The 17,941-nt window shown below is 43.8% G+C and overlaps 1 protein-coding gene across 3 annotated transcripts in view; it reads right to left on the reverse strand.

The window, feature by feature from the left end:
* VPS53 (VPS53 subunit of GARP complex) overlaps positions 1-17,941 on the reverse strand; it is a 136,107-nt gene that overhangs the window by 80,515 nt on the left and 37,651 nt on the right. For 2 of the 3 annotated variants that reach the window (XM_041000211.1, XM_041000212.1), the window contains exons 5-7: positions 13,714-13,829; positions 11,590-11,709; positions 2,600-2,678 (exon numbers count right to left, since the gene is read on the reverse strand). In XM_041000211.1, coding sequence (XP_040856145.1) covers positions 2,600-2,678; positions 11,590-11,709; positions 13,714-13,829 — 315 coding nt within the window. Of the gene's footprint in view, positions 1-2,599; positions 2,679-11,589; positions 11,710-13,713; positions 13,830-16,917; positions 17,005-17,941 lie in introns of all 3 variants that reach the window. The other variant, XM_041000210.1, reaches the window with a different exon arrangement.

Consider the following 17,941-nt stretch of genomic DNA (forward strand, 5'->3'; position numbering starts at 1 on the left):
GAATATCGAATGAAAAAGGTCTGAAGTGTCATCAAGACAGCAGTTTCTGATGTCTAAGATTTTGTGGGAGAGGCCTGAAAGTTAGAACGACACTAACTTCACTCAACATGCATCACTTTCCCCTGACTCCAGGTTCGAGAATGCCTGCTGTTACAGTGCTAAATTTGTACCAGATACTATAGGAGCCAGACAGGTAGCCAGAGGTGACATATTGTGATGCTGGCTCCTTGACCTGAAAAGGACACTGGAAGGACACTAATTCATCACCAGGGAAGGCCTTTGCTATTAGAGGAGCTAATTCAGTCTTCCCTGGCCTTTCTTGAAAGTAAACCATTGAATGAAGGTGGTTGGCAGATGGAACCAGAGGAAAAGAACACTTGGAATCCACTCTTGGCTTGCTGAAGAAGCCACATAACATTGGCACAGTTATTCCATCTCTGAAAAATAATGGACTGGACTTTAAGCAGGTGAATGAATAAGGTCATTTCTAAATCTTCCTGTTTTTGTTTTTGGTCAGTTCTGCCCACATTTATATAACCTCAGCTGATGTTAAGCAGTTTCAACTTAAATTGCCCAACGCCTAAACTGTTAAATGCAGACTTGCTCTACACTGCGTAGTCACCATTTCCTCCTCCAACACACTGTTTAACTCTTGCTTTTGAATTGGAGCATTTTGTTTGACAGAGAATCCAGAGAGGTCAAGGTTTATCAGTGCATGGATTCAGACACTTTTCATGTATAAGAATTTACTAAGAGGGCCCAGTGTGATGGTCTATTGGTTATAGTCCTCATCTTGTGTCTGCTGGGATCCCATATGGGCGCTGGTTCATGTCCCAGCTGCTCCACTTCCCATCCAGCTCCCTGCTTGTGGCCTGGGAAAGCAGTGGAGGATGGCCCAAAGCCTTGGGACCCTCTGCCCACGAGGGAGACCCGGAAGACGCTCCTGGCTCCTGGTTTTGGCTCAGCTCAGCTCTGGCCATTGTGGCCACTTGGAGAATGAATCAGTGTATGGAAGATCTTTCTGTCTTTCCTTCTCTCCATACATGTACCTTTCCAATAAAAATTTTAAAATAAAAAAAATAAAATACTTATTCAATTATCTTGGATACTTTAAAATACCTTGATTCCCAGTTGCAAAACAGGAAGGACAAGGCCTTTAAGAAAGCAATACCTTTAAAAAGGAAAAAAAAAAAAAAAAAAAAAAAAAGGAAAGAAAGAAACCTCTATAAACAACAACAATAACAAATCACAGAAACAGAGAAACCAGATAAATCATTAAAGGAAATCCTTTAACTTCATCTTCCTGGTGAGATCTGGGAAACAAATAAAACAGCAAGCAGGCCATGGTAAGTTCCTGCTAGCACTGAAGATTAGCTTCATTCACATCCTTCTGAAACTTGTCTGGCCCGGACTGGCCAATCCAGGTGCTCACAGTGGTGACCAGCCCTCCAACCCCTTTCCACTTCCTGACCTGTGCCTTCCTCATATAGTAAAACAGAAATAATGGCTTGCCAATATTTACCACTTCCCTGTAGTTACGTCAGAGAACTAAGGAGGATGAAACTCTCAAAGAAAAACACTTCACAAATAGATATGTGATTCCCTGCAGACAACCTCAAGATGAAATTCAACTCTGGAGCAGGTTTCCTAAAGTAAAGTAATCTACAGTCTCTCTGACCTGCTTCCTATGTTTCTTTCACAGGGCACAAAGAACAAATGATTGAGATATTTCCAGTGATTGAATTATAAAGCAGAATCAGGAAATGTTCCTTGGCCCAGTAAATGAAGCTGTACCGCCATCTCTTACCCAGTACAGGAGGGAGGGCTGTCAGCCCACAAGTACTTCAGTTCAGTCGTTCAGTCCTGCCCTCAGCAATTTTTTTTTTTTAATATTTCAAATAATGCAGGGGAAAAAAAAAGGTTCTGAGGCTCTTTTGCTGCTGGACACATATGCAAAGCATTAAGATGACATCTGCCACGGTTTGAAAGATGGAGCTGAACGCAGTTAACTATGTATGGCTAAGTGAAGGAAAGCTTGTTTTATGAGAAGAGCAGCCAACAGCTCACGAGCAAAATCCTGTGGGCTTCACAGACACAACACTGTGCCACCACAGAGCTAAAGGACCGTCATTCCAAAAACAGGATTATGGTCATTAAAGCCGGTCTAATTGTGTCACTCTGAGCATTATGTAAGCATGTGGACATTCTTCCTAATTGCCTTTTCACCAAATCCAAACCAGTAAATTATGTAACAATCCTAAAAGACACTGTGGCTTGAAGATCTTTTTTTTTTCTTTTCCCAAACACAGCCAGGAAGGAAAAAAAAAAAAAAAGAAATTTGTATGGCAGACATTATACACACTTTGGCATATACGAAATTAGATCAAATTAAACCCTCACATTTTCTGATACTGAAATAACATCACTCTGGAAATATTTAAAAATCAAGGATAGTCTCATCACCTTCATTTTTCAGCAAATATATATTTGTGGCTGTCAGAAAATACTTTTGGAACGGTAAGTGAATGGCAACTGTAATGAACACAAATTAGGCAAGGGTAGTTATAACACCTAAAGACTGAGCGAAAGTGCAAAATACCTTGGTACCCTGGGAAGGAAATGCTTCTTCAAAATCAGCCAGGATTTGCTGTCCTAACTCAGTCTGTGCAGCTTTCACTCTGTGAGGAGAAGAGAACATGTCAGCAGTTGGCACCAAACAGCCCATTCACATGGGACAACACTGTGATGGCTGCAGACAGCATCCAGCAAGGATGGAGGGATGTGGGACTGGACCAGGGAGACCGCACTAGATCACTGCATGTTTATAGCACAGGGATCTTCTGTTCTAGCCTGCCCTTCAGCTGCTGTGAGGTAACCTTTTTTTAATCATTACATTTCATTGAGGGATAGGACAATGCTGTGGGACAAGATCACAGGTACCACACCCAAATGAAATATAACTCCATTTTGGATTGCTGGTATAATTGGTCTCCAGTTTCTCGGAGCAAGGGATATGGGAAGAAGGCTTCAAACTATTTCAGGATGCTTTTTCGTTTTTAATTAAGAAATCAAGAGGATCAACAGCTTTTTTTAGATTTATTTATCTTTATTTCAGAGACATGATTACAGAGATAGAGAGAGAGAGAGAATGAGAGAAACAGATCTTTCAGCTATTGGTTCATTACCAAAAATGGCTGCAACAAACAGCCTGGACTGGGCTAGGCTGAAGCCAGGAGCCAGAAGCTTCATCTGGTTCTCTTAGGTGGGTGCAAGGGCTGAAACACTTGGGCCATCTTCCACTGCCTTCCCAAGCATTTTAGCAGGAAGGGAGACAGAAAATGGAGCAGCCAGGACTTGAACTGGTATCCAAATGCAAATGAACACAGAGAATGCTTTCTACAGTAAAAAGCAAAAGAGCTCAATATGACACACACTGCTAATTAAGAATGATGGCCACTGAATCATGGTGAAAACTCAGAAGATTATGAGGAAGACTAAACTGCAAAGAAAACCAGTTACAAAGAGGAGGCCAGTACTTAACAGTGGTTTGCATGTATACCAGCAGTTCAAGATATTGATAGTCTTGAATGAGACAGAATACAGGACCAAGTGTTAGGATGGGAAAGGAACCATTGGTGCATCAGTGTCCCTTACAATTGGTCATGTCCTCCTGGTCTTTCCCCAGCTACCTTATGCTGGTGGATGCCTCAAGCCAGCCAGACTCCCAGAGCCATGGGGGCACCAGGCTCTGGGGTTGAAGTATCCTAAGCCAAGGTCAATATCTCAGCTTTATAAAAAGCAGCATCAAATAACATGTGTCCTTTCTGGAGCTCCACCCTGTTACTTTGGAATTAACTTCATGAAGTTTCTAGAAATAGTGAACCATTCAAAACCACAATTTCTTTGGCTACTGAGGAGTACTTGGCAACTGTTGACTTTTTTAAAAAATTTTTTAAAATAAGGGGATAGATGCAACTCACAACAGTCTATTTTTTCTCCTATGGCATAGTTATAATTATGCCTTATTCTCAATACTTTCCAGGCTTTTTCCACTATCTTTAAAACTCTTAAAACCATGTTCATAGGTGGGTCTGCAAGCTTTCAAACTACATTTTCAAAGGGGCCAGAAATAACTCAGATAAGGTTATTACTGGAATAAACCCTGCATCACAGATCACAAGCAAGGCCATCATTTACAGTTGCCCATCAGACAATAGGAAACATCCCTCGTAGGAGAGAAAACAACATTCATAAAATTGTACCTCACAGCATCTTGTGACTCCCACAGAATGAGCCAACAGATGGCCTCCTTTGGTGCCAGGTCACAAGACACGGCTTCCAGAAGTCAGCCCCCTCTGTTCCCTCTTGCTGGAAGCATAAACAGAGGGCGAGTTCCCTCTAACCCAGGAGCAATCCCTGTAGGGGAAAGCCTAGCCTTGGCCAGAAGACTCAGGGTCCTAGCCTCAAGGCTGCTGATCCTCTCAATGACAGTGCAAACCCAGCTTTCACTCACCTTCCGCCCCACAATTCCTCACCCATATTCTTTGACTCTGAGACTCAAGTGGACAGAAAAGACAACAGGCATCTGTGATGGTGTTTGGCACCACCAGAAAACAAGCTATTGAACTGACAGTTACAGTTTGTGGACTGCCTCACCATCACTTTTTATTCTGCTTTTACAGCCACTTCCTGGGAGAGGCTAAGCTTTAGCTGTGTCACTAGGGAGCTGTGTGTAACTACAGATCACTTCTGTGTGGACCACAACTAACAACAATTGTGAGATGAGAGGGTGGGACTAGAAACCTGTATTAGAGGACTTCAAAGTGTCCTCTTCAGCAGTGATCATGCTAGCTCTAGCTGGGAACATCATCCACCTTTGCAGGTGGCTGCCAACTTTATGTTAACTAAGATTGGAAACGAGGCAGAAGCTTCTGCATAAAAACACTTCCAAAAGAAGCGTCTATCAGTGATTTGGATGAATGAGCAGCCATTCCCTTAAAGACAGCACTGATGGGGATCTATAAATTGAAGCTATGATTCTACACACTGTTAAAGAGAGGTAAATCACAGACTTTAAAACCAACTGCTTCAACCAGATGCTAGAAAGAAATCACACTTAGAATAATCCTTTGGCCTTGCTCCTTTAAATTCTGTTCTCTCCTAACAGTGGAAAGCAAGTTCCCACTGTGAAGTGACTGATCGAGTGAGAGAGTCCCAAACACATGAGTTAACCATCCCAAATCCCTATCATTCTTAAGAACACCAGGCTAACAGACGACAGTGTAAATATAAATCCCTCCTGGCATCCAGTTGAACTTAAACTGAACACAGAAGGGTTAATTAGTCAGATGCTACATTCCTAAACGTACAAACTCTGCCAAGAATCTCAATCAAGACTAGCACAGTGACAGGTGGGGGGCTTCCAAAATCATCAAGGACTATCTTCACAGCCGAGAAACAGAGGCCCAAAACATATTGGCATGGTCTCACAGCTGCTCAGCACCAAACACTGCCTCTAGTGTAGTTTTTTTTTTTTTTCCACTATGCCACGAGACCTTCTAACCTGCCAAGACTCTCTTACACACAAGGACTCTCCAAGAACTTGATTGAACATGTGCATTATGGAAAAACTGCATACAGCTCCAATATTTTTTGCATGAAAATAAACTTATCTTTTAATCCCATTTTCCATGCAGCTTTGAAGTACCCTTGTGTAAAAGGCTGGAAAGAGCTTTTCAATACACATTTTGGTTCCAGGGCTTCATGATTTTCATAAAAATGTAAGACTCTTCCATTCTTTCTCAGGAAATGTTGACTGCTGACTAGAAAACTTCATGTTCATGAATATGTTTAAGTCAGAAGGATTTGAAATGTAAAGATATTAAAGAGGAAAAAAAAAATCTTTCCTTCAATGCTACATTAAACACAGATGCATCTGCCAGGGTAGTTGGAAGACAATATTCAAATCAAGGCTCATGAACTTTGTATTTCAAATGTACAGGCAAAGACTTTGGAACAGAATCTCTCATATGACTTCTAAAATTTATAGACAGCAAGATATTAAATTAGAGAAACTGAAAAAATGCATAGAGTGCAACTCTCCTGCCTTCTCTCCTCCCCTCCTGTCAAATGGCTCTTTCAATCATTTCCAGATGGTTTTACCATTGCTATACAAACATAAAGGTGGAAAATTCTCCAGGAATGATGCTAAAAATACGCAGTTCTTAAAGTTTCAGGGCTTTTTAAAAAACAACTGCAGTCAAGCACTGAAACCAAGAATTTGTGTTTTAATAGCACAACTTCTGTAATAAATTACAAAAAATTACTGTAGATATAGACTGTGAAAGGAACTAAGGGAAACCAAATCCTCCAGTATCCATAGCAACCTTACATGATAATGAATATTTGGAGCACTGAGATACATTGAGGGAATGTTGGATATCTTCCTAATAAATTTCACTTTCTGAGAGGTGGGATGGGGGACAGCAAGAGAGAGAAACAAGCTTCAATCTAATGGGTTATGCCTAAAATGGCTAGGCCTGGGCCCAACCAGAGCCAAGAACAGGATACACATTCAGGGTCTCTCATGTGAGTGGCAGGAACAGAATACCTTGAGCCATCACCATCACCTCCCACGGTCCACAGTAGCGGGGAGTTAGAAATGTGGACCCAATATGGCATGTGGGCATCCTAACCACTAAACACTTGTTTCAGATTTTCTCTGCTAAGGCAGTGCCATGACAACAGTGATCATAATGTTCCTTCACATTCATAAAATTACTTAAAAAAAATTTAAACACTTAATTATTTTATTGGAAAGGCAGATAGACAGAAAGAAAGATCTTCTGTTCACTGGTTCAATCCCCAAATGGCTGCAACAGCTGAGCTGAGCCAATCCCAAGCCAGGAATCAGGAGCTTTCTCTAGATTTTCCATGCGGGAGCAGAGTCCCACGGCTTTGGGCCGTCCTGGACTGCTTTCCCAGGATACCAACAGGGAGCTGGATGGGAAGCTGGTATGGTCCCTCTCTTTCAAAGAAATGAAAACAGGCCTTAATTAACAAAAGAACTACAGTGAGATATCACCTTACACCCACCAGGATGGCTGCTGTCACAAAGCCAAGGGATGACAGATGTTGCTGAGGGTGTGGAGGAATGAAGACTATACACTGTTGGTGGAAATGTAAACTAGTGAGAAAATTGTACAGAGCTTCCTCAAGACACTAAAATGAATCTATCATTTGACCCAGCAATCCTGCTCTGTATACACCTAAAAATAATGAAATCCTCTCCTGTTCTCAACACTATTCATGATATCAAGTCAGAAAAGCAACCTACAGCCTACAGGGGAATTGTGGTATATGCATCTGTGGAATGTCACTCACCTTTAAAAAGGGACATCCTGCCATTTACAACAACAAGGATCTTTCCACCTCATGGTACCTATGATTTCTCTTACATACCAAAAAAAAAAAAAAAACTAGAATTGAATGGTGGTTACAAGGAATGGAGGAGGGATTGAGAAATGTAAGTCAAAGAATAAAAGTTTCAGTTCCAAAGGATAAGTAATTTTAGATCTGTAGCATGAGGACTACAGTAATGGACATTGTTATTATACAGGATTGGTGCTGTGGCATAACATATTGGAATACCAAAGTACCAGCTGCTCTGCTCCAAAACCAGCTTTCTAAAGGGACAAATGCAGCTGAGGATGAACCAGGTAGCTGGGCACCTACCGCCAGGTGGGAATCAGGATGGAGTTCTTATCTCCTGCTTCTGAGCTGGTCAGTTCTGGCTGTTGTAGCCATTTTTGGAGTGAGTCAGCATATGGAAGACCTTCTCTCTCTGTCTCCCTTTCTTCTCTCCACAAAAATTTTTCTTTCCAATAAAAACAAATCTTTTTAAGATTTTTACTTATTTTCATTGGAAAGGCAGATATATATAGAGAAGGAGAGACAGAAAGATCTTTCATTTACTAGTTCATTCACTCTGCACATGGCTGTGATGGCTGGAGCTGAGCTGATCTGAAGCCAGGAGCCAGAAGCATCTTCTATGTTTCCCACACAGGTGCATGGTTCCAAGGCTTGGGCCGTCCTCTGTTGTTTTCCCAGGCCACAAGCAGGGAACTAGGTGGGAAATGGAGCAGCTGGGTCACAAACCAGCACCCACATGGAATGCTGGCATTACAGGCAGAGGATTAGCTAATTGAGCTATTGCACCAGCCCCAAAATAAATAAATCTTAAAAAAAAAAAAAGGGGGTGGGGGAACCAGTAGTCTAGTGGCTAAAGTCTTCACCTTGAATATGCCGGGATCACCTTGAACATATGGGCACTGGTTCTAATCCTGGCAGTCCCCACTTCCCATCCAGCTCCCTGCCTGTGGCCTGGGAAAACAGTAGAGAATGGCCTAAAGCCGTGGGATCCTCTGCCCACGAGGGAGACCAGGGAAGAAGCTCCTGGCTTCGGATTGGCTCAGCTCCAGCCACTGTGGCCACTTGGGGAGTGAACTATCAGATGGGAGAGCTTCCTCTCTGTACATCTACTTTTCCAATAAAAATAAATAAATCTGGGCCCAGCGTAGTGGCCTAGTAGCTAAAGTCCTCGCCTTGCATGCACCGGGATCCCATATGGGTGCCGGTTCTAATCCCAGCAGCTCCACTTCCCATCCAGCTCCCTGCTTGTGGCCTGGGAAAGCAGTCGAGGATGACCCAAAGCCTTGGGAACCTGAACCTGCGTGCGAGACCCCAAAGGGCTCCTGGCTCCTGGCTTTGGATCAGCGCAGCAGCGGCTGTTGCGGTCATTTGGGAGTGACTCATCAGACGGAAGATCTTTCTTTCTGTCCTTCCTCCTCTCTGTATATTGGACTTTGCAATTTAAAAAAATAACTAAATCTTTAAAATATTAAAAATAAATAAATTAAAATGGGGGGACTAAGTGAACATGAAGTAGGGAAGATATCAACTCAGGGTTAACTTGAGCTTAGCAGTAGGCAATACAGCCTCCTCTCTCTTCCTCCTTCCTCTGAGAACAAATCTGTCTTCTCTGCAAGCTTCCTTTTTTCTTGTAGCTCATAAAGTTCTGTCAGTCCGCTTCCTTGGCTGCTTCCCATTCCCAGTCTGATGTGGCGATCAGCCAGCCTCTAAGTATGAAGGGGTTAGGAAGGATGAGGGGAAGGGTGGTGATTTCCCTAGCACTCTGCCAAGCTCTCCTAGGACGTTCCTTAATAATTCTTTGGCATTTCTACCATAAGATGGCACACTGTGCAGCACATGTTGCAACTTTGCATTCCAAACCCAAATCTTTACAAATAAGGAAAAGATTTTAATAAAAGTTGAGAACCAGGCAGGAAAAGATGTGGGCAGACTAGAAATTTCAAGCACTTCAGGGAAGAACAAGATTGGAATAAAAAAAAAATCACTGCCCAAAAATGGTTTCTCAGAAATACAAGCTGTATGAGCAGGCATCAAGCCTGACGATTAAGATGCCTGTATCCCACAGAATCATGCGTGTGCTGAATTCCAGTTCTGGCTCCAGACTCCAGCTTCCTGCCAGTGCAGATCCTGGGAGACAGTGGTGATGGCTCAGGTAACTAACAAGGCTCCTATCATTCACGCAGGACAGCTGGCCGCCAGCTCTGGTCTAGCCCCGTTTGAGTCATTGCAGGTTTGTGAGGACTGAACTAGCAACCAGGATGTTGTTCTCACTGCTTCTCTCTCTGCCCCTCAAATAAATTTAAGTTTAAATTAAAAAAAAAAAAAAAAGAAAGTCATGAGGGTGGTGGATGCCAGGAGCCTGCAGCAAATGCAGCAGGGTGTCTTGGTGCTCCTGCAATAGGAATAGCTGAGCCAGAACTTAGGTTGGCCTCCCTACCAACAAAAGTTGGGTGCTGGAAGTGCGACCTTGTGGATGAGAAACTCAACAGCAGCCAAAGAGAATGACCACATCCAAGATTAGGGAGGGCCTCCAAATCCGGAAGGTCAGCCCCTGAAATACACACCCAGCAGCTCCTTCAGCAACAGGCCTGCTGCACTTTAGAAGAGCAGCCTGTGACACACACAGCCAAAGGCTGCACCCTGCTCTCCTCGACTAGCAGGTGGCATTCCTGATCAGAATGACACTATCAAAAACAACTGAGCGTCCAGCTAAGACTCAGCAGGCATTTGCAGAATGTCATTACCCAGAGAGAACTGCCATGCTCAACAAACTGAAGACTATTCCACAGGACAGAGAAATAGAGTAGGCACCCAAGAGCTTTCAAATCCACACATATTCTCTGAGAGGTTTAACATGGTCTTATGCCCATGAAAGGAAAAAAAGAGGGAACCAGCCAGATATCAAGAATTTGAAAGCTGGATTATTAAAGATTCAACAGCTGAGCCAAATACATTATGGGCACAAGTGAAGAATAAATTTAAACAGGAAGACTAAATTGAGGAATTCTTTCAGGAAGTAGTCCAAAAGGACAAGGAAATGGAAAGTATGAGAGAAAAAAAAAAAAGCGAGGGGGAGGCAACAGGGCAGAAGATCTAGACATTCCAATATTCGTGTAATAGGAATTCCATAAACAGAAGAGAAAGAACAAATCATAGTCAGGGAAAAGAAAGTAATAAAAGAAGATAGTTTTCTTGAAAATTAAGAAATTTGGGCACGGCGCTGTGGCCTAGTGGCTAAAGTCCTCACCTTGAACGCACCGGGATCCCATATGGGCGCCAGTTCTAATCCCAGCAGCTCCACTTCCCATCCAGCTCCCTGCTTGTGGCCTGGGAAAACGACGTTCCTCCTCCTCCTCAGAGTGTGGAGGGAGACTATACCCTGGTAGAGTCTGGAATCCTAGCAGCAGAAGTGACTTTCTTTCTTTTTTTTTTTTTTTAAAGATTTATTTATTTTTATTACAAAGTTAGATACACAGAGAGGAAGATCTGTCCAATGATTCATGCCCCAAGTGAGCACAATGGCCGGTGCTGTGCCAATCCGAAGCCGGGAACCAGGAACCTCCTCCAGATCTCCCACACGGGTGCAGGGCCCCAAGGCCCTGGGCCGTCCTCGACTGCCTTCCCAGGCCACAAGCAGGGAGCTGGATGGGAAGTGGAGCTGCCAGGATACAAACCGGCACCCATATGGGCGTTCAAGGCAATGACTTTAAATGCTAGGCCACAGCGCCGTGCCCAGAAGTGACTTTCAAGACCTGATTTCTGAACCTGTTCATTCTTAAAACCCATCCACGTTACCAGGAAGAAGCACAAGCAATCCATGGGAAACATCCGGGAGCCTAGAGTAGAGATGGGTTGGTCCCACTCAGCCACGTCAAATTACACAAGCAAAACAATTAAATTATTAAATTATGTGGTGGCTTGTTATGAGGAAATGGGTCATTGGAACAGTGTCCTTCAGAAATGTGGACAGCTGACAGCAGTCCATATAAATAATTGCAACTTGCTAACTCGGGTGGAGCTTTTGAAGAGCTGGCAGGGGACATCTGCCTCATCTTCCTCCCATGACACCTCTCAGCAGACACGCTGAGCTCAGTGCTCAGCACTTTCCAGCACCAGCTTTTTCTTAAGGGAAGGTCAGATTCCCCACTAACATTTCACCTTTCAGAAAGCTGCCGGATCTGCGGGATTCCCATGTACTTGTGGAAATGTTCCAGAACATTCATCACACCCTGAAGGAGATTAGCAACTTCTCCATACTGTCTTCTCCTGGTCATTGCCCTGCAAGAAAAGAGAAAACTGAAAACTCCAGAAAAACACTAAAGATACAACATACAGATTTACAATTACTCTAAGACAGACATTAACTTGATTTAATAAGTATATTACCATTACTGAATAAGTGTGGTGTTGTACATCAAAGGAGGGGAAAAAAAAGACCTGGTCCAAATCACTGAGGTGATACCATTTGCCAAAAGAGAAAATCAACACCTATCTCGCTAATAACAAGCAGGATGAACTAGATTTTAAATGGAAGTACAAGCTGATTGTCTTGGGGGTAAAGAAGAATATGTGGGCGATAAGATTCTCATCGGTACAAAAGAAGAATCTGGGAAGATTTTAAGAATTTGGGGTTTGGGTTGAGTATTATAGGATTAGTTGGCTTTCTGCAAAGAACAGAGTGAGCGAAGTTGTTATCTGAGGATTACAGAATATAGAACAAAGCAAATGCATCTTTCCAGGATATAACAGAAGGCATGTTATATACATTTACATGTTAACTCAAATTTGAAGACTTTAAACCAATGATAAGCAACTTTATGTCACAGACATCCATTTTCCTCTTTGCTAGGGTTTAATGAGACATAAATAAAAGGATGTTGATTAAATCAATAGTTACACCCAGTGAGGAAGCACAAGCTATTAGCTCTACATTTTTCATTAGGGTTGGGCTTTTAAATTAAATGCATAATTTATGACCTTTCTTTAGAAGCACTGAAAGACAGGATCAAGTTGAGGCCAAGGTGGCGTGTTGCCACCTGTCGCCTGGTCTGAGCTCTGGGTGGAAAACCCTGAATACTGGGGAGGAAGCCATGGAGACTGCTTTTTCCTCTCACTGGCCTGCTGCCCCGACGGGTCACTCCTCTTGGGGAAAATGGAGGATTCCCCCTGACGCTCATACAGTGTCTGGGGCAGATGAGGGAAGAGTCTGCTTCATCCTCTGTCCTGTGATTTGCTGCCTGTGTCCCTGCTACAAGACTGTGGATGCTTCATTCTGATCTGTGTTCTGTGAAGATGCTCTGTCCACACCTGGAAACACCTGGCAGCTAGGACAGGGAAATTCTGAGCTGGAGACAGACCCAGGAGGGGGACTGGAATGACAGATTCTTGTCGGTGAATGGAAGTTTTGGACTGCTGCTTTGTGGCAAATAATCAACTCTTCCTTTTAATACTATTTCTGATGGTCTCTCACTTTGGCCTCTCTCCATGCCAACGAAGCAGGAACCTGTTGTCTTTAAAAAGGGGTTGCAGGATAAACCAAAGATCTGCATCCATATATCTCTTCAACTACAGTTGCAAACTGGCCCTATACCAGCAGAACTGGCTGAGGCAGATGCTGCAGGGACAGTGCTCATGGCCTATGTCTCCTTGCCTGCCATAGCAAACAGAGCCATCACATGCAGATGGTGGCTTCTGAGTCTACTTCAGACTCACTGCAAAGTGTCAGGCTTTCAATTTTGAACATTAGGGCCCGGCGCGGTGGCGCAAGTGGTTAAAGGTCCTCGTCTAGCACGCCCGGGATCCCATATGGGCGCCGGTTCTAATCCCGGCAGCCCCGCTTCCCTTCCAGCTCCCTGCCTGTGGCCCGGGAAAGCAGTCGAGGACGGCCCAAAGCTTTGGGAACCTGCACCCGCGTGGGAGACCCGGAAGAGGCTCCTGGCTTCGGACCGGCATAGTATCGGCCCGTTGCGCTCACTTGGGGAGTGAATCATTGGACGGAAGATCTTCCTCTCTGTCTCTCCTCTCTGTATATCCGCCTTTCCAATGAAAAAATAATAAAAATAAATCTTTAAAAAAAAAAAAAAAAAAAAAAAAAAAGAAAATAATCAATTTTGAACATTAAAGGGACCGAGGCAAACTGGAGATGGAACACTTCAGGGGAATCGGCAGAAGGAGGGCCAGGTCGGGGGCTTTCCCGGCTGACAAGTGAAGAAACCCAAGAGATGGTTTCCTTTGCATCAAGTGATTCCTATGGGCCCAGCAGAGGAAGTTGACATGGCTTACTCGAGGGAGTCCACACCACCTGCCAGCATGTGCAGGTGATTCAGGGTGGTGATTGAGGTGGTCAGGTGGCGTTTGGCATGATCTAACTGCTTGATATCACGTGTGATTTCTTTAACCTAAAAAGCAAAAGAACACAGGGGAGAAAGGAAAAGGGTTAAGAAGCATGTGAACTTTTCTACCATTAACTCTAGGAGAAAACAATGCAAATGAAGACAGGACAAAACCTCTGAGTCAGCCCCGGAAGAAAATACAAACATCCTGACAATATGAAATTCAAATACTCTCCAACCAGCCCATTTAATTTAATTTAATTTAGTATTTATTCAGATTCTACTCAGGGTTATAAAACCATCAGTGGTGGGAATAAAGTAAGCTTCATTTTTCAAACTGAATGGAACAACCCAAAGGGCAACTTCAGACCAAGCTTTCAGAGTGCAAGAGCCAGGAAAGCTTGCCTCTGCCCCTACTGTCTGACAAAACAGACAGTATTATTTTTTAAAGATTTATTTATTTTTATTACAAAGTCAGATACATACAGAGAGGAGGAAGGACAGAGAGAACTATCTTCCGTCTGATGATTCACTCCCCAAGTGAGCACAACAGCTGGTGCTGTGCCAATCCAAAGCCAGGAGCCAGGAACCTCCTCCAGGTTTCCCACACGGGTGCAGGGTCCCAAGGCTTTGGGCCATCCTCCACTGCCTTCCCAGGCCACAAGCAGGAAGCTGGATGGGAAGTGGGGCTGCTGGGATTAGAACTGATGCCCATATGGGATCCTGGCGCGTTTAAGGCAAGGACTTTAGCCGCTAAGCCATGGTGCTGGGTCCGGAACAGACAGTATTAATCAGCTAACTACATTGAGACAGTCATTATTAATTGATCTAGGGTTCACTGCTCAGGTACGTAGCAAAGAAAAGGCATTCTCTCAATCCAAAAGGCAACTAAAATGTGGCCCCTACAACATAAGCTTAACATGGAAGGTCATGAGAGGGGAGGAGCAGTCTTCAGGGATAGAAGGACCCCAGCAGGTCAGAGAAAAACTATGAATCTGGCTATAGTACATTTCAGTTGCTAGAAAAACATGTTGAGTAATTGGTGTGATCTTTGATTCAGCCGAGTACATGATGATCAAGAAACTTACTTTATAGCAATTTGGTTTCTCAGGTTCTGTGATACTTCAATACAAGAGTGCCTGGATATGAGGCATAGATATTTTGGTCACTGGATAAACACATCTTCCATTAAAGTGAAAAATCTGGAAGTCAGCTGATATCACATGTTCAGCAGGTCATCATCACCTTGGCTCAACTCATGTGGGAAAGATTAGGACCTGCACAGTTCAGTTCCAAACCCACAAGTCTGCAGGGTCGATCAGGATCTTAGCAGGTACTTCCCCATCAAGCCTGCCTTTCTTCTAGCAACCTCAGGCCATTCATCTACATCTAATGACACAGAGAGGGAGAAGACTTTGGACAGGAGGAGAGAGGGAAACAGAAAGAAACGGCTAAGACCCACGGAAATTTTACTGAATAAAAAAAAAATCAGGAGTGGTGTAATAAATCGGATGTATGAGTCTGGCCCTATAACTTGATTACTCACTTCCAACATAAAAATCATCATTCCATTTTCCTACACAAAGACCCTGTGCCTCTGTCTAGGTCCTGAGCTCTGGAACTAACGTCAGGTCAGTGACCACCGTATTCAAAGTCACAGTCACCTCTGACTCACCACTTTCCCTGTAACATTAATCACCGGTAAGCCTTGAGTGTTCCTCCTCTGAGTACGCTGAGTCCATCCCTGCCATTCTTGTCCAGGTCCTCGTGGTCCTGCACTGGAGCTTTTCGGTTCCATCACTCCTTATGTCATATCCTGTGTTTCTCTACACAAACTGTATCACCTGCTATTTCCTAAACAAAATCTTTGCTGTTTGTATATGCAAGGGGCATCCAAGTCAAACTTACATGGGACCATTCTGCAAAAACTGAGTAAGAATAGATGAACCTCAACTGTGACCCAGGACAGCCAAAAAGGCATAGAATATGGTTGAAATGGTTGGCTTTGGAAATTTTGGTCCAAATTCCAGCTCCACCTTTCACCAACTCTACATCCTAGGACAAGTTTCTCAGCCTCACCAAGTCTCAGTGTTGTTATCTATTGAATGGGCAGCTGTAAAGATAAGGATAATAAAATCTAGTTGTCATGGGGGCTGATCATTTGTATAAGGATCAGCCTTTAAAGAGCTCAACCAATACCAACCTCCCTTCATTCCTACCTTTTCTTCCCTTTAGCAAAACACTGTCCAGGGACAGCAAACTGTCTGAAAAAAATCATTTCTGAAAACTACAAACACCTTGTCACACTGTCACTGCACCCCCTTTGGCTGGAAGAGGGTGTGCAGACCACAAATGCAAGACAGGAATTTTAAGGAGAGTGGGGAGTAAGAAATCTGAGGACAATGAACTCAAGCAAAAGGTGCAGCTGGCAGTGGTCCCAAAAGATGCTGAGTGGAGAGCCTCCTTGAGGAAGGACCAGAGATTCAAACCTCCAGTGCGATGCCCGGTGCCCTCCACGTGCTGAATTCTCACAACACTGTGGCGTTCATACTTCACACTTATTTTACAGCTGAGGAAACTGAAATTCGGGGCCTTTGGTGACCTACAATTTCAACCCAGAAGTCTTGCAATGTGGAAGAGTGGGTGGATCTGCAGTCAGTAAAGCACCCTTCTGGATACAACAGGGAGCATCATGAATTTGTAGAGAACTTAATCAGAACCACCTGTGTGTACCGCAGGCGAACTACATCCCACACCACAGATCCAGGCCCAGTTGTACCACACTACCCAGCTACCAATCATGTACCTTAATTGAGAAAATATGGATATAAACAAAAGCAAGGGACAGGAATCCAAAATGACTTTGCAACTAACTGCTTTGCGGGAGGGGAAAAAAAAAGACAAGTTCTCCCTTTAAGCAGCAGGGCTGATGTAGGGCAGTAGGCACGGTGAGTCACGGCTGTCTGGCAGCTCCCCTCGAGTTGATCTGGAATGGACTCAGAGGGGTTTGGTTTAGAAATGTGGATGTCTGAAGTTGACAGGAAGTGGGAGGAAAAGCCCACTAATTAGCATGACTGAATGAAAAATTAACTTCCTCTTTTGTTTAAAAAAATGGTGGGGAGGGAAAGAGGGTTAAAGAGAAACCTTAACTTACCATTTGCTCTGATTTTTCTGCTTTGTCTTTGATGTCTTTGATTTTGCCAAACAGTTGCTGAATAGCCTTCTGGGCCTCTTCAAGTGCCTAGAACAAGAGAAGTGAAAATTCAGCAGTGGCCAGGCCTGACACAATGCAATGGCTCAGTGGCTAAATCCTTGCCTTGCAAGCGCCAGGATCCCATATGGGCACCAGTTTATATCCTAGCCGTTCCACTTCCTTTCCAGCTCCTTGACTGAGGCCTGGGAAAGGAGTAGAGGATGGCTCAAAGCCTTGGGACCCTGCACCATGTGAGAGACTCAGGAGAAGCTCCTGGCTTCAGATTGGCTCAGCTCCAGCCACTGCAGCCACTTGGGGATTGAATAAACGGACAGAAGATCTTTGTAAATTTGCCTTTCCAATACAAATAAATAAATCTTTAATAATAACAATGGTAATAAGAGTAGCAATGCAAACCAGCACCTGTCACTAACCTACAGTCAATTCTGTTAGATCAGCCAACCACCCATATGAAGGAACATATCAGTCAAGTATAGAAAAAATATAGATGATCTTTATTCAAAGAAAACCCAATTCATGGGCCTTTCTCCCCTGCAACAGAAAGACAGACGTGAAGCAGGGAGCTACAGAGGAAAGAAAAGGCTAGGGGGAGACGTGCATGGGAGTTCTTGACACAGAAGCTGAAGCAGGGGTCGTTTCAGCCCTTATTCGGTGGGGTACATTGGCTCGTATCCACGACTGGTACAGCAGTGATTTTACTGCCTCAGGGACCCGCCAGAACTAAAGCAAGCTCCACCCTCCTCCGGTAACTGTGCAACCATCAAATTCCAGTCTCCACAGAAAACCGCCATTTTATCTTCATCAAATATTTCACTTCCAAAATAACAGAGACCTATAGAGTCTCTTACTAAGCAATACCATAAAGCTTTGCTTTAAGTTTTATGTTATTTCTTTATTTGAAAGGCACAATGGCAGTGAGAGACAGAGGGAGACATCTTTCATCTATTGGTCCATTCTCCCATCC

Source organism: Ochotona curzoniae, unplaced genomic scaffold (genome assembly GCF_017591425.1).
Source record: "Ochotona curzoniae isolate NIBS_2020 unplaced genomic scaffold, NIBS_Ocur_1.0 scaffold_2453, whole genome shotgun sequence".
NCBI lineage: Eukaryota > Metazoa > Chordata > Mammalia > Lagomorpha > Ochotonidae > Ochotona > Ochotona curzoniae.